The sequence below is a fragment of the Sebastes umbrosus genome, chromosome 15 (genome assembly GCF_015220745.1).
Source record: "Sebastes umbrosus isolate fSebUmb1 chromosome 15, fSebUmb1.pri, whole genome shotgun sequence".
In the NCBI taxonomy this organism is placed as follows: domain Eukaryota; kingdom Metazoa; phylum Chordata; class Actinopteri; order Perciformes; family Sebastidae; genus Sebastes; species Sebastes umbrosus.
The window spans coordinates 9,541,394-9,557,550 of NC_051283.1; the positions used below are offsets into that span (position 1 = coordinate 9,541,394).

General features: G+C 40.1%; 1 protein-coding gene across 1 annotated transcript; it reads right to left on the bottom strand.

The window, feature by feature from the left end:
* Window positions 1–3,632: 3,632 nt before the first annotated feature.
* On the bottom strand, window positions 3,633–7,624 carry LOC119503980. Its single transcript, XM_037796070.1, has 7 exons — window positions 7,541–7,624; window positions 6,671–6,732; window positions 6,045–6,082; window positions 4,729–4,778; window positions 4,175–4,560; window positions 3,941–4,055; window positions 3,633–3,842 (listed from the first exon to the last, which is right to left on the bottom strand). Exons 2-7 carry the CDS (start codon window positions 6,695–6,697, stop codon window positions 3,649–3,651), a joined length of 810 nt encoding a protein of 269 aa, XP_037651998.1. The 5' UTR covers window positions 6,698–6,732; window positions 7,541–7,624; the 3' UTR covers window positions 3,633–3,648.
* Between the last annotated feature and the right edge of the window lie 8,533 nt (window positions 7,625–16,157).

The following is a 16,157-nucleotide window of genomic DNA, read 5'->3' on the forward strand; positions in this document are numbered from 1 at the left end:
TATATGATGGAATAGTATCATTAGATTGTACCACAGGTCACCAAAATTGGGCTTTTATAAAAAAAAAATTCTCCTGGGGGGGCCTCATGCCCCCAGACCCTCCTAGCTGGCTACTGTTTCCCACTGGCTGGCTACTCCATATCCCTGTGGAAAGCCCTGATTGGGGGCTCAACAAAATAAAAGCCAGGGTACAGAGAGAACAAGAAAATGAAAGGATCAGACAGGCAATAACAACATTTTTGGAGAAGCAGCAGGTATGACAGGCGAAGCTGAGCGTCAAAAGGTGAGGAGCTACAGGCAGACTAGCAAATAAAACCAGCTAGCAGGCTCATTTTTAAAGTTGGAGTGAAGATAATGGTATCATATGAAACTGGGTGACCTGGATTCGGGGTGGATGAGGGGCCCAATTTGGAAAATCTGTCCCCCTGCCCATAATTCCTAATGGCTGGCCTGCCTGCAGGTTATGATCTTTAATCAACGTGGCTGCTGTCAGTTAGTTATTTTACTAACAACTTACTGAGGGAAACACTATTCGGCGAGGGAACAGACTTCAACATAACAGCTGGTTCAGTCCTACTTTTAATTGATATAATGGAGAGAGGAAGTAAAGAACAACATTGCCCTCTACTGGTCTGTTAAACTGACTACTATAAAAGAACAAAACCAAATTCTAATTCCTACAATGTGACAGAAGAGCAGAACTTTGAGGTGTGACATGACAATAAAAATCAATCCACCTAGATCTCACCTCGCAGACTAATAATAAAACACCCTACACCATTTGGGATTTTGTTGTAGTGTCTATGTAGACCAGTGGTTCTTAAACTTTTTTCACCAAGTACCACCTCAGAAAATATTTGGCTCTCCAAGTACCCCCATTATTATTACAATTATGACGATGTTAAAATACAGTAGCGTAGGCCTGCCCTATATGGCACTTAAACTCTCACACAACTCTCATGCTACGCAAGAGGCAGCCTCTCACACTAGGCCTGCACTATATGAATTCCTATATATGATGTTCCATCTGCGATGTGCAATAACACTGTTCAATATCGCAATGATGATATGACTTGTGATAAATAAACAAATACTGAAGTGTGCATATTAGCTAAACATATACATATACTGTATTTAAAGTATAACTAGGCTAAATTTTGTTTCTAGAGCAGCAACAGTAATGTTTACAACAGCAAAGCCACCATATAAACTCATTAATATCTGACAATAACCTAACAATCTAACATGTTAATAAAATAAATCATATTCCTGACATGAAAATACTAAGTGAAGTTTATAAAAACTGAAGAACACAGACATCAGTCAGTATCAGTCCTTCCTCCTGTCCTCTGTCCTCTCCTGTCCTCTGTCCTGTCCTCCTGTCGTCTGTCCTATCCTGTCCTCCTGTCCTCTTGTCCTCTGTCCTCCTGTCCTCTTTCCTATCCTGTCCTCTGTCCTATCCTGTCTTCCTGTCCTCTTCTACTCTGTCCTCCTTTCCTGTCCTCTGTCCTATCCTGTCCTCCTGTCCTCTTGTACTCTGTCCTATCCTGTCCTCCTGTTTTCTGTCCTCCTATCCTGTCCTCTGTCCTCCTGTCCTATCCTATCCTCCTGTCTTCCTGTCCTATCCTGTCCTCTTGTCCTCCTGTCCTCTCTCCTCTGTCCTCCTATCCTTTCCTCTGTACTATCCTGTCCTCTGCCCTACCCTGTCCTCTGTCCTCTTGTTCTCCTGTCCTCTGTCCTATCCTGTCCTCTGTCCTCCCTGTTCTCTTTCCTATGCTGTCCTCCTGTCCTCTGTCCTATCCTGTCCTCTGTCCTCCTATCCTGTCCTCTATCCTATCCTGTCCTCTTGTCCTCCTGTCCTCTTGTCCTCTATCCTCTGTCCTCCTATCCTGTCTTCCTGTCCTATCCTGTCCTCCTGCTCTCACAAGTAGGCGGGGTCACGCATCATCAACGCGTCATCAGTTACACTGTGCATGTGTTATACCGAGTGGTCTTAAGGCTCAGGCTGATCGGAATCCTTCAAAATATTTCTGAATCCGGATCATGATCCAGATCGCCACCAAAATCTAATGTATTGTTCATTGCGCCACACCCCACCCCTCAAAAGATTTAATTCAAATCCATCGCAAACTCTTTTGACAGAGGACAAAATTTAGCCTAGTAATCCTGCTAACAGACAGACCATCAAACAAACACCGGTGAAAACATAATGTAATCAGGTCATCCTTGAGTCCAAGTGGACATTTGTGCCAAATTTGAAGAAATTCCTTCCAGGCCTTCCTGAGATATTACATTCACACGAATGGACCGGGCAGATGGACAACCCGAAAACTTAAACTTAAAAAGTCTTAAAGCTGCAGTAGGCAGAATATTTTTGGCATCATTGGGCAAAACTCTATAATAACATTTCAGCATATTGTAATTCAAGTGTTATGAGAGAAAACTAGACTTCTGCTCCTCCTCTCTGTTTTCAGGCTTTAAAAAATCTAACCTGTGACAGGAGACTTTGGCCAATCACAGGTCATTTCAGAGAGAGAGCGTTCCTATTGGCTGTTCATTCAACAGAGGCAGCTGTCAATCACTTGCAAACTCCCATCAAATGGTCAAACTAGGCAGTGCTGATCAAATATGAATCAATATTCTGTTGCTGTAATGACTATTTCTCTCCTCAAATGTTTTCAGAAACATCTTATAGTGTACTGTTTAGCTGTAAAATGAGAAAGTTTGCTCCGGCTGGTGGGCGGTGCTTGGTATTTCTTCAACTGGTCTCAACATGGCGGCCGGATCATAAAACTCTCTCAGTACTTTTTAGACAAGACATGACATGTATTGCGAAGATAGCACCACATCCAACAGCAGCAAAAAAAAGTTGCTCAACATAACTGAAAGCAGAAATGGAAAATCCCGCTCACAGCTAAGTTTAGAACAACACAAGCACATTGGTTTACACAATACAGGGTTTTAGATATATAATTTAATTTCATTTGTCATTAGTGACTTGGGATAATAAATAATAAATAAGTCTTTTGAAATGCATTTACTGAAATTATATTCCATAAAGTGATGCTTTAAACAGCACAATCACAGTTGCATTTAGCTCGATTGCATTGGGGTGGAGGCACAATTCTCAGGAAATGATTACTCAAACCTTTTGCCACATAAAACCACATGTCACTGATGTGTTTTTGTGTTTCGGGAACTGAATCTTGCATGAACAAAAGTCATATGACTACCAAATTATGTTCCACATTTCTTTCAGTATTTAACTGAGTTTGTTGGTCCCAGTTTTGCCTTCATTTGGGGTTGTCTTTATGTATCTTTTCCATTTGAACTCCTTCCAAGTATTCAACCTGGTCACTAAATTCAGTCTAAAACCAACTTCGTCACACAGTGTCTTGTGGTTTGTCAGTGTTCATTTCAGACTCCCTGAACAGAATATGAACTTTTTTACATTTTTATTTTCTACCTGCCATCCTGTAACTCATAAAAATACTTTTGTAAAAAGTAGAGGTGGAAAAAATACTCATATTCATATTCATATGAGTACCAATAACAATAAGAGTAACAATAAGAAAAACTCAGTCGCATCTATTAAAATTTTAAAGTTTTATTTTGTTGTTTTAAAGTTATCAGTTTGTTGTTCATTTCTCAGTGCACTACCAACTGTTTGGGATACGCTTGTATGTAGTGGCGTTGTTGAGTGGTTGGCGATCTCTCCATATAGCAAGAAGGTTCTGGGTTCGAACCCGGCTTGGGGCCATTCTGTGTGGAGTTTGCATGTTCTGTGTGGTGGTTATTCGGCTTCCTCCCACAGTCCAAAGACATGCAGATCCCCTGTGACTCTGTAAAAGGAAAATTACTGAATGATTAATTATTCCACACAAGAGACAACTGAAAGAGACCTTAACGTTTACCCTGCAGCAAAGACAAAGATACCCACCTATGTTTTGTTTGAGCAATTTGAGATTCTCAAGTAATTCAGACTGTTTTGACATCACCAGTTCACGATGCTGTTGGTCCAGACTCTTCCTCACTTCTGCCCAGTCCTCCTCGGTCTACACACAAAAGACAATATTAAAAAAAAATCGTTGTCAGTGCCCACAGGTGATCAATCATCAGGGTCAACAATCACAAAGCCCTGTTTGTTCCCAGCAGCTTAACTGTAACTTCTCACCTTGTGTTTGAAGGCCTCCCCCTCGTAATATCTCTTGAGTGCTGGATACTTTATTCCCTTGTATTGTAGCTGCCTCAGGCTTGAAGACACCAAATGCAGCTTCTCTCCATCGTAGGCATACAGCTTTCTGTCCTCACAGGTCATCAGAACAAGCTGGTCACTCGGGCACGAGGTCCCCTCCACTACACCTACAACCTGCATGCTTACTATCTCGGGAAGGTATAATTTCCCCCACCCATCCACCTCGTCCTCTTCCTCTTCCTCACTGTAAATGGTGTCGTCCAGGTCTCCTATTGTCAATGTGGCACCAGGTGGGTTCTCTAAGTCTAAAGTTTTGTGTCTATGCATGGATACATAGTCTGACACCTGTGTCAGGTATTCTGAACCTGCAAACACATGCCGGACAAGAGGAATTTGATGTAATATGGAAAATATTTGCATCAAGGTTTTATGACATGTTAGGAAAAGATGTATTCTATATATTTGCACTCTTCTTACTTTGTACTGCAACTGCTGCACAACAATTTCTCTTGGGATACATAATCTTATCTTACCTTTTTTGCTGTTGCGCCATGGGAATAGCTCAAACGGCTGACCTGCCGAACTGAAGGATAGAAAAGATGACAAATGTTTCTTTGGACAATTAAAGGCTGCAAGTCAATCAGTGTACTCCAGTCCTTTTTTTCTTTCTTTGGAAGTTTGCTATCCTGAGCAATGGCATGGCTGTCCATGGCACTGAGAGGCACCGGATTCAACGGCATACTGCTGGAAGATGTGTGGAAACCCTCTGTCAACAAAGGGCGCTTTCACAAGCCACAGTTCATTTGGCTAGTCCCAATCAGAGTGAAATTGATACTTTTGGTTTGTTTTCATTTTAGTCTGGTTCAGTTTCACAGTGCACGAATCAAAGTGGACCAAATAACAAAAAAGTTTCTGAGGGGCGTGTACAAAGGAGCAAACTTATCTTTTTTGTCGAGAGCTGCTACTTCTACGCAGGGAATCACAGACTATGATGCTGTCAAAGTTTTTTCACTTTGACTCTGCACTGATGTACTTTGTGCACAAATCCCTTCTCCTCCAGTTCATCTCATATTACTTGATAAACGTTACTGTTTATGCGATCTTTATTTAGCATATTCTGTATGTTCTCTTCGGCCCAGATGTCAAGCAAACGTCGGAATACTGCAGAGGTCCAGGTCAGTAACGTTACTGTTTTGTAATTGTGTTTTATACTACAGTGTTAGTTTTCTTAACAGAGATGCCATTCTCTGTTTCCTGTCCAGGGACTACAAATGTAAACTAGCTTATAGCTAACTCTGGTACAGCTAAGAAGCTGTGCACTGTCCCTGTCAAATAAATACATGATTAAATGAGTAACTGAGTAATGAGTAAATGAGTAAATGAATAAATGAAGAAAGCCCTCTCCCACTCATGTTAACCTGTCGTTTACCTGTGTCCATCTCAATAAATGCCCGCACAGGCAGCCTGTATTTTGGTTCGCTTGGAAACAATCCGAGACCGCCTCCCGAAAGAGGACTCGGTTCGGTCGTTTTGGTCCACACCAGAGTATGATTACTGCATTCACAACTGTCCAAACGAAACCTAAATAAAAACCTTCTGTTTGTCTTCCACATTTGCTCTGGCATTTTTTGAGTTTCTCTCGACACATTTTGCTATTATTTGTGATGTTGGAAGCATCTTGTAATGGCTTTTATATTTAAACTGCTTTCAAGTATTCAAACTAGCCACTAAATGCTCTGTAACAAGATACCTGGGAAGACAGGTGTGTTGCTTAACACACCTGTCTTCTCAGGTATCCTGACATTGTTCATTTAAACTTCCCTGAACAGAAAAGAAAACTGGTTCTTACCTGCAGCAGCTCCCTGTACTGTTCTCCAGCCTTGCTCTCTGTCAGCAAGAAAACAAAATGTGTATGGTTAAAGTGGTGGAAAAATACTCAAACCTTTACTCAATATTATAATATTATCACAGAATCTAGGCCTAGGCAATATACTGTATTATTAGAAAACAACTAATCTAAATCTGTCAAATACATTTTAATAGAAATACAACAAAATACATTGTGCTGTTGGCCTATGGTTAAAATGTGGGCCATGTCACCCTTTAGGTCCCATGTTTGATTTATTATGTGTCAGTAAAAAAATGTCAAAAACAATGTTTAAACGTAGTCCCATTTGAAATGTAGTGGATTAACAGCAGGACATTTTGCAAAATGAAAGCACTGAGCTAAAGTGGAACTACAAATAAATACAGTATAACTAAATCAAATCTAAATATATAGTGTATATCTACAGTATATCTAAAATGGCATTTAAATATTTCACTAAAAAGGTTTGTAGGAAAATTAAAATGAGACAATTAAATATTCTGTTTGACTACTGAGTATTTAAAGGGTGAATAAATTCATATTTTTTTCTGTAGCGCACACCACTGTAAATAAAATAAATTAATAGCTAACCAACAGATGTTTCTTACTTTTCTTTGACTCGGACCGTCCGCCATTTTCAGTGTGGCACGCTGGCAGTCTGTTTCTGTCTCTAAAACAGAGAGGTGTTAAATTCAAAAGTGGAAGAAACAAAAACTGTATATATATAAAAAAATAAAAAAAAACTGATCTGAAGACAGATTAGGAAATAAAACAACAAAAAGTACAATTTCAAAACACTTTTTAGAGTAATTATAATAATCACCTTACACATTCAATAAAAAAAAACAAACAAACATAATTTAAGGCCAAATGATCAAATTTCTAAAAATCTTTAATGATTTGTTTTTTTCCCTGAACGGCATCATTTCATATTAATGAGTTACTAGCTGTAGAAATTGTGTTTAAAATGTAACTTTTAAGTGATTGTTTATGACAATTAGATCCTATATTAAAATTCACTTCCTTGTGAGCTGCTGATTTGCTACGACGATGTTTTCCTCCTTTCCTACAATACACGCACACACTATTGGGTCATATATATAAAATATTAGCCTAAACTTCTGGATATATGCCCTAATTCCTTTTTATGTTTTCACAAATTAAACCAAAGTTGTATAAATGTGAATCTCTTTTAGATTTGAGCGTAAAGAGTCTGTAACAACCAGCAGGAGGACATTTGTCCTTTCATGTCCTCTAAAGACAGACGACAGCTTCTTTGTAATAATCTCAAATGTGAAAACTATAATCACGTTTATTAATGTTTAATCTGAAAACAATGTAAAGACACGCAAAAGGCACAAAACATTTTATGCTTTGTTAGGCTACTAAATTGTTCTAACAGAGATAGACTAGGTCAGACTGAACTAAATCAAAAGTGTGAGAAAAATCCTCATCAAACAAAGTGAAATAATAGTTACCAAGTCTGAGTAGTAGACTGAAGCCTCAGCTGTCTTCGAGGATAATCCCGTCGCTACATGTATAAAGACAACAGAAGGTCTGAATGTTGTCGTGATTATTGTCGATGCGACTTTCGACACTCCCTTCCTTGTTGCGCTGCTGCCTTCGATTGCTCATCAAATGTTGTAAACTACGTCACTCTCGGCAGGTGCCGAACATAAATTCCTTTCAGACGCTTTGTGATCAAATTATGGATGTTATGCTCATATTCTGGGTCTGTTTTGGCTGGACAGTGTGAACCTCATATAGCCTATGTAACACTCTGATCTGAGGAAGGAGGGAAGATAATTCTGGGCAGATAAAGAAATATACCTGATGCCTAATAATGTCTCACTTTATTTCTACAGATCTGGATGGTTTTATCAGCACGTATTTTGCTGGACAGTGTGAATTTCATACATCCACTAGATAGATAGATAGATATATAGATAGATAGATAGATAGATAGATAGATAGATGGATAGATAGTAACTTTATTGATCCCGAGGAAAATTCAAGTTTCCAGCATCACAGTTCCATAGTGCAAAAACATGTTAATAAAAAGGCAGTAAAAAAGTTAGTAGTGCATATTACAAAGTACAAAAAAAATATACCAGATATAAAAATACGAGGAGATGAAGAAAACTGTTAAAACTGAATATAGTGCAGGGTTACAGCTGTGACTATTAAAAAAGTGAACTAACATTCATCTTGGCTGAAATAACGGCATGCAAATCTGGGCAGCTGCAAAAAATGCATTTACCTCATAACACAAAGACACTATTTTATTACAGTATTATTACATGGCTTCCTACTTAAGAAATCAATAATTTGACACAAAAACAGTCCGCCATAGTCCGACATCAGAATTATGCCCATAGCAACGGTCTGTTATCCATAGCAACGGTCTGCTATGAAGAAATAACAGACCATAGAACGCTGTGATTGACCAATCAGAATCGAGTATTCAACAAAGCCCTGTATTCTGATTGGTCAATCACAGCGTTCTACGGTCTGTTATTTCTTTATAGCAGACCGTTGCTATGTATAACAGACCGTTGCTATGGGCCTAATTCTGATGTTGACTTTTTTTGTGTAAAATTGTTGATTTCTTAAAGGGACTATTTAGAAATGCTTGTTAACAGCGACACCTGTGGCCGTTAAGTCAACGAAAGTCAGCGTCAGGCTCGCGCTTTGCTCGCTCTATATAGACATGAACGAGCATCACTCAAAACAGTGAGGCGACACACGTCAGCTAAAACCACAATATCACTATATTTCACCTGCTTTGCAGTAATGTTAGCTGACCAGACGAAGGTCTCTCCATGAACATGATTTAGATCTGATCCTAGTGTTGGCTTTTCTTGCCTCACCCTCCGGGGCTCCGCAGTGAAACACCGGCAACCGGAGCCTCTCCTCCGCTGCTTGCTTGCCTTCACTGACACAGCGCACTCGTTCTCGCTCCACCTCTAGAGGTGAACGCGCACTCACTCCACACTGCAGAAGAGTTAGTTTAGCTCTGAGAATATCTAGTGAATGTACAGTGGACGTTTGTGCAGAAATAAAATCTGCAGCTCCTCCAGACCAACAGAGGTTTTCCGTGTCTTGTGAAGTGACGGGGCTCTGCAGCGAGACACGTGAACCGTGACACCGGCACCCAGTGTCTCCCTGTGGGCGCAGGAGGGAGGCGATAACGTTTCTCTTTGCGGAGCCCTGTCACCTCACAAGACACGGGAAACCTCTGTTGGTCTGGAGGAGCTGCAGCATTTATTTCTGCACAAATGTCCACTGTACAGTCCACTGTACATTCACTAGATATTCTCAGAGGCTAAACTAACTCTTCTGCAGTGTGGAGTGAGCGCGCGTTCACGTCTAGAGGTGGAGCGAGAACGCACGCGCTGTCTGAGTGAAGGCAAGCAGGCAGCAGAGCAGAGACACGGCCACACGCGAGCGCGCATGTGTCCCGGAACCGGTACATTTATACGCTTAAAAAGTTACAAACAGTCCCTTTAACTAAGCCGTGTAATAAGTGGGATCATGTACAGCTAGCGGGTCATTGTTGTGAAATAAACCCCGACGACGGCTCACTGTACATTATCCCTTACGTAGAACATTTTTTAATTTACATCATGATTGTGATCAAAAGAGACAATCGTGAGATATATGATGCCAGATGCTTTTCATCACAATAAGCATGAATAAAGAGTGAAAATGTTCAAAAATGACCTATCTTGCATTGTTGAGAAAACGTAATAAACAAACAAAAATAGACACTTGATCCTTGGCCCAATTGTTTACCAGATTTAATCACAATCTCTTACCAGGTTTCAGAGATATCTCACAAATAAACAAATGTGAATAACCTCTTTGGCATTTAGGTTAAATGAACAGTGTGTAACATGTTGGGGGATCTATTAGCAGAAATAGAACATAATATTGTTTTGTTTTCGTTAGCTTAGAATGAGCCCTTCATATCTACATAGGGAGCGGGTCCTCTTCATGGAGTCCGCCATGTTGCTCAGTAGCCCAGAAAGGACAAACCAAACACTGGCTCTAGAGAGAGCCTCTAGTGTTTTTACGTTACCCGAAGGCCACCGTAGTTCTCTGACACGCTTGTGAAACTGCGGTAACGTGAGCAGCAGAGTGCAAAACCGTGGTACCGCCAGCTGTCTGACTTCTGTTGCCCCTAAAGTAATGTTATTATGGTATGGATGGACCTTAAGCGAGGTGAATGGCGTTACCACGGTTTTGCACTTGTGCAGCTCACAGTCTTGGAAAGGGAGGATTGAGCGGAGGGGTACTCAGTTGGTTGCAATCTGCAACCACACCACGAGATGCCACCAAATCCTACACACTGTAGCTTAATGTGAATTGTAGTATTGATCTGACTTTGTCTTGATTTATAATAATCACAACCTGAAAACCGGGACCACAACATCTGTGTTGGTTTTACACTTATTAAACCCGTTTATAACAATCTCAAACATCAGGTTGAAATTAATATAAACAAAGATAAAGTCAAAATATCCTCCTCTTCTGGCAGGTGCAGTAGAGTCTTTGGTGACTTGGAGTAGCCCTCCCTCAGAGACTTCATGAGGGCCGATGCATATGCTGGGGAGAGGACTTTTTATTTTTAGATCTCATTCAGTGATACTACTGACTCATGCACTGACTTACATAATAAATATTTAGGGACTGACCAAAACTGCTAACTGTATGTTCGCTCCTCCTTTAAAGGGCGAGACTACTAAGTGAAACATGTAAAATTCACAGTTCACAAGATGTTTTCTAGTACTGTGTAGAGTAGTGCAAAGCTGCTACCTTGTGGATAAAAAGGGACATTAACCATTGACAGGATGAAATATTCAATAAATACTTAGTTCCCGGTTGATTAGTTAAACCAAGTTAAAACTAATGCAGTCTAATATAACATAAAAAACCTACAAAAAAATTCTATCTTCATGAAGTTTATGTTTTTGAACTGTTTTAGAAAGGCAATTGTTTTTATTTTTTTATGATTATTATTGGTTTTGAGTCTGCTGGCCCCATTTAGCTAGGCTAGCTGTATGTTAATCCTCTACATTTCAAATGGGAGTACGTTTAAACATTATTTTTGGTTTACTGACACATAGTAGATCACAGATGGGACATTTTAACCATAGGCCAAAAGCACAATGTATTTTGTTGTATTTCTATTAAAATGTATTTGACAGATTTAGATTAGTTGCTTTCTAATAATACAGTATATTGCCTAGGCCCAGATTCTGTGATAATATTATAATATTTAATGAGTAAAGGTTTGAGATTTTTCTACCACTTTAACCATACACATTTTGTTTTCTTGGTTACAGAGAACAAGAATGGAGAACGATCCAGGACCAAGAACCAGTTTTCTTTTCTGTTCAGGGAGAGACAGGTGTGTTAAGTAACACACCCGTCTTCCCAGGTATCCTGTCACAGAGCATTTAGTGGCTAGTTTGAATACTTGAAAGCAGTGTAAATATAAATTTATTACAAGATGCTTCTAACATCACAAATAATAGCAAAATGTGTCGAGGGAAACTCAAAAAATGCCAGAGCAAATGTGGAAGACAAACAGAAGGTTTTTATTTAGGTTTCGTTTGGACAGTTGTGAATGCAGTAATCATACTCTGGTGTGGACCAAAACAACTGAACCGAGTCCTCTTTCGGGAGGCGGTCTCGGATTGTTTCCAAGCGAACCAAAATACAGGCTGCCTGTGCGAGCATTTATTGAGATGGACACAGGTAAACGACAGGTTAACATGAGTGGGAGAGGGCTTTCTTCATTTATTCATTTACTCATTTACTCATTACTCAGTTACTCATTTAATCATGTATTTATTTGACAGGGACAGTGCACAGCTTCTTAGCTGTACCAGAGTTAGCTATAAGCTAGTTTACATTTGTAGTCCCTGGACAGGAAACAGAGAATGGCATCTCTGTTAAGAAAACTAACACTGTAGTATAAAACACAATTACAAAACAGTAACGTTACTGACCTGGACCTCTGCAGTATTCCGACGTTTGCTTGACATCTGGGCTGAAGAGAACATACAGAATATGCTAAATAAAGATCACATAAACAGTAATGTTTATAAAGTAATTTGAGATGAACTGGAGGAGAAGGGATTTGTGCACAAAGTACATCAGTGCAGAGTCAAAGTGAAAAAACCTTGTCAGCATTATAGTCTGTGATTCCCTGCGTAGAAGTAACAAAAAAGATAAGTTTGCTCCTTTGTACACGCCCCTCAGAAACTTTTTTGTTATTTGGTCCGCTTTGCTTTGTGCACTGTGAAACCGAACCAATTCACAATATTATAGTGCTTAACACGCTGTTAGCCGCCGAGCCACCGCGCTGTTAGCCGCCGAGCCACCGCGCTGTTAGCCGCCGAGCTAACGCGCTCTGCTTGTGTAAACAGCAGCGATGGATGAGAGACTGCGGACAGAAAAAATTGAAACGTTGCTTTCCTCCATGTTTAACCGTTTCAGCGTGTTTATGCTTTATCTTTGATCTCAAAATAAATACATCTTTAAAATTTAAATACATGAGACTGAGTTTTTCTTATTGTTGGCACTGCTTTATATGAATATGAGTATTTTTTTCCACCTCTGCTTTTAACAAATGTATTTTTATGAGTTACAGGATGGCAGGTAGAAAATAAAAATGTAAAAAAGTTCATATTCTGTTCAGGGAGGCTGAAATGAACACTGACAAACCACAAGACACTGTGTGACGAAGTTGGTTTTAGACTGAATTTAGTGACCAGGTTGAATACTTGGAAGGAGTTCAAATGGAAAAGATACATAAAGACAACCCCAAATGAAGGCAAAACTGGGACCAACAAACTCAGTTAAATACTGAAAGAAATGTGGAACATAATTTGGTAGTCATATGACTTTTGTTCATGCAAGATTCAGTTCCCGAAACACAAAAATACATCAGTGACATGTGGTTTTATGTGGCAAAAGGTTTGAGTAATCATTTCCTGAGAATTGTGCCTCCACCCCAATGCAATCGAGCTAAATGCAACTGTGATTGTGCTGTTTAAAGCATCACTTTATGGAATATAATTTCAGTAAATGCATTTCAAAAGACTTATTTATTATTTATTATCCCAAGTCACTAATGACTAATGAAATTAAATTATATATCTAAAACCCTGTATTGTGTAAACCAATGTGCTTGTGTTGTTCTAAACTTAGCTGTTACTGCATGAGCGGGATTTTCCATTTCTGCTTTCAGTTATGTTGAGCAACTTTTTTTTGCTGCTGTTGGGTGTGGTGCTATTTTAGCAATACAGACATGTCATGTCTTGTCTGAAAAGTACTCTAGCTAATGAAGTGTTGCAATATTTTGCATTCATATTAGGTTCTATGGCCGGAGGCATTATGTTTTGGGGGGTGGCTGTAGCTCAGTGGGTAGAGTTGTCGTCCTTTAACACCAAGGCTGGCAGTTTGATCCCTGGCAGAAATGATGTTAGTGTACTGTTTAGCTGTAAAATGAGAGAGTTTTGTGATCCGGCCGCCATGTTGAGATCAGTTGAAGAAATACCAAGCACCGCCCACCAGCCGGAGCAAACTTTCTCATTTTACAGCTAAACAGTACACTATAAGATGTTTCTGAAAACATTTGAGGAGAGAAATAGTCATTACAGCAACAGAATATTGATTCATATTTGATCAGCACTGCCTAGTTTGACCATTTGATGGGAGTTTGCAAGTGATTGACAGCTGCCTCTGTTGAATGAACAGCCAATAGGAATGCTCTCTCTCTGAAATGACCTGTGATTGGCCAAAGTCTCCTGTCACAGGTTAGATTTTTTAAAGCCTGAAAACAGAGAGGAGGTGCAGAAGTCTAGTTTTCTCTCATAACACTTGAATTACAATATGCTGAAATGTTATTATAGTTTTGCCCAATGATGCCAAAAATATTCTGCCTACTGCAGCTTTAAGACTTTTTAAGTTTAAGTTTTCGGGTTGTCCATCTGCCCGGTCCATTCATGTGAATGTGATATCTCAGGAAGGCCTGGAAGGAATTTCTTCAAATTTGGCACAAATGTCCACTTGGACTCAAGGATGACCTGATTACATTATGTTTTCACCGGTGTTTGTTTGTTTGTCTGTCTGTTAGCAGGATTACTCCAAAAGTTTGCGATGGATTTGAATGAAATCTTTGGAGGGTTGGGGTGTGGCGCAGTGAACAATACATTAGATTTTGGTGGCGATCCAGATCATTATCGGGATTCAGGAATATTTTTAAGGATTCAGATCAGCCTGAGCCTTAAGTCCACAGGGTATAACACATGCACAGTGTAACTGATGACGCGTTGATGATGTGTGACCCCGCCTCCTTCTGAGAGCAGAGAGATACGTGTGTGGATGTGTGGCGAGACATCGAGGTGCGGGAGCTGCTATCCATCCGCGGTGAGAAAGAAAAAAGCGGTAGATAACACGATGAGAGACAACATAGTGTAACGTTATACAGACATAACAAGGCTGTTGAATGGGAGAGGCATCCGCCGTTACGTTACACGGAAACACACCATGTTAATAATAAATCGCCCACCTCACAGTAACGCCAGCTGTGAGCTATGATCTGTTTTTAAACTCAGGCACCTTGGCGGAGGTCTGCGCTCTCCGAGTGCCATTCTAGTTCAACCTGATGTCACACCAGAGCGTGTAATAGACCCGCCTGTCCACTACAGGATATCGTGTCAGTGTCACATTTTGCCTCGCAGAGACGTTATTATTACACGCCTGTATTAACGTGCAGTACCAGCAGGGGACAACAAAGCGACAGATTTAGGATCAGGCAACAATAAGGGTAAGTTAGTAAGTTAGTTAAGTAAGTTATTTAGGGTAAGGGAAAAAGTCATGGTTGGGCTTAAAATAAGTGCGTAAACTAAGTGAAACATGTACAGAAACAACATAACACCAGTTCGGAAAACACGCTACAAATGTCATTAACGCAACTTGCAAAACAAAACACCAGTCGCCCACCATAAGTGGTCTTTCTAACTTTTTATACTACATCACTAGCTTGGAGCTTTGTACGGAATACGGAAAACACTTGACAAGCATCACTTCATAACACTGCACCTTCATGCAAGGCGTGTAATATTCACGCCTCGGCGAGGCAAAATGTGACACTAACATGCTTTCTTCCGGTGGACAGGCAGGTCTATTACACTTTTTGCCATGAGATTGGGTTGCCTGATTAGATTTTGGTGGTCAAAGGTCGCTGCGACCTCACAAAACACATTTTTATAGCCCCAAAGTTTGGCCGTCGTGCCACTTTGGAGGTACCAAGTCTCATAGTGATTTTTTTTAAAGGTCTATGTCCCTAGTGTTGGAAAATGCATGATTGCATTGCAGCAATGGTCACTCCTTTTTTCATCTCTCTATCATTAAAATGTTTCCATTTTTTTTCACCACTTTACACATAGATCCAGTATAAAAGAGAGTAACCAACACACAATATCATGAAGTCATATATCATTGTAAAGCTTAGACTATAATCTATCCCTCAGTTACATTGTCATGACACTGAGGTCACTCAGGTTTACCTTTGACCTCTAATGCTGCAATGGGGCAAATTCTGAATGCCACTCCAAATGCCCTTATAACTAACTTCATATATACTGGAAAAACAAAGTTTGGAAACTTGTGTTTGGTCGATTATTTCTCTGTTGTTACAATGCTAATGGTCATTGTATTTTACATCGTTGGAAAGCCTGTTTATTTACCTTTGCAATGATGTCCAACTTGTAAGGATCATGCATTTGTGGGATGAGCATCACAGCTGATTATGTGGGGAGCGCCCAAGAAAAATTTGCCAAAATGCTCTGCCAATGGTAAACAGTGTATTATATTCTCAAGGCTACCAGGAAGCGTGCTGTACGTGTTAGAGTGACCAACACAACCTCGTTGGCTGACCTGCAACGAATCCTGGTTGAGGAATGGAACGCCATCCCACAGCAACGTGTGACCAGGTTGGTGACCAGCATGAGGAGGAGGTGCCAGGCTGTTGTGGCTGCGTATGGATCTTCCACCCGCTACTGAGGCTCCTGACGGTGT

Bases quoted from the DNA above. Each gene is read 5' to 3' on its own strand.
- LOC119503980 (XM_037796070.1), bottom strand. From the start codon at position 6,697: ATGGCGGACGGTCCGAGTCAAAGAAAA. The intron at 4,056-4,174 runs GTGAGAAGTTAC...TTTTGTGTGTAG, and splicing joins GGGAGGCCTTCAAACACAAG to ACCGAGGAGGACTGGGCAGA. The intron at 3,843-3,940 runs GTGGGTATCTTT...TTCCTTTTACAG, and splicing joins ATTGCTCAAACAAAACATAG to AGTCACAGGGGATCTGCATG.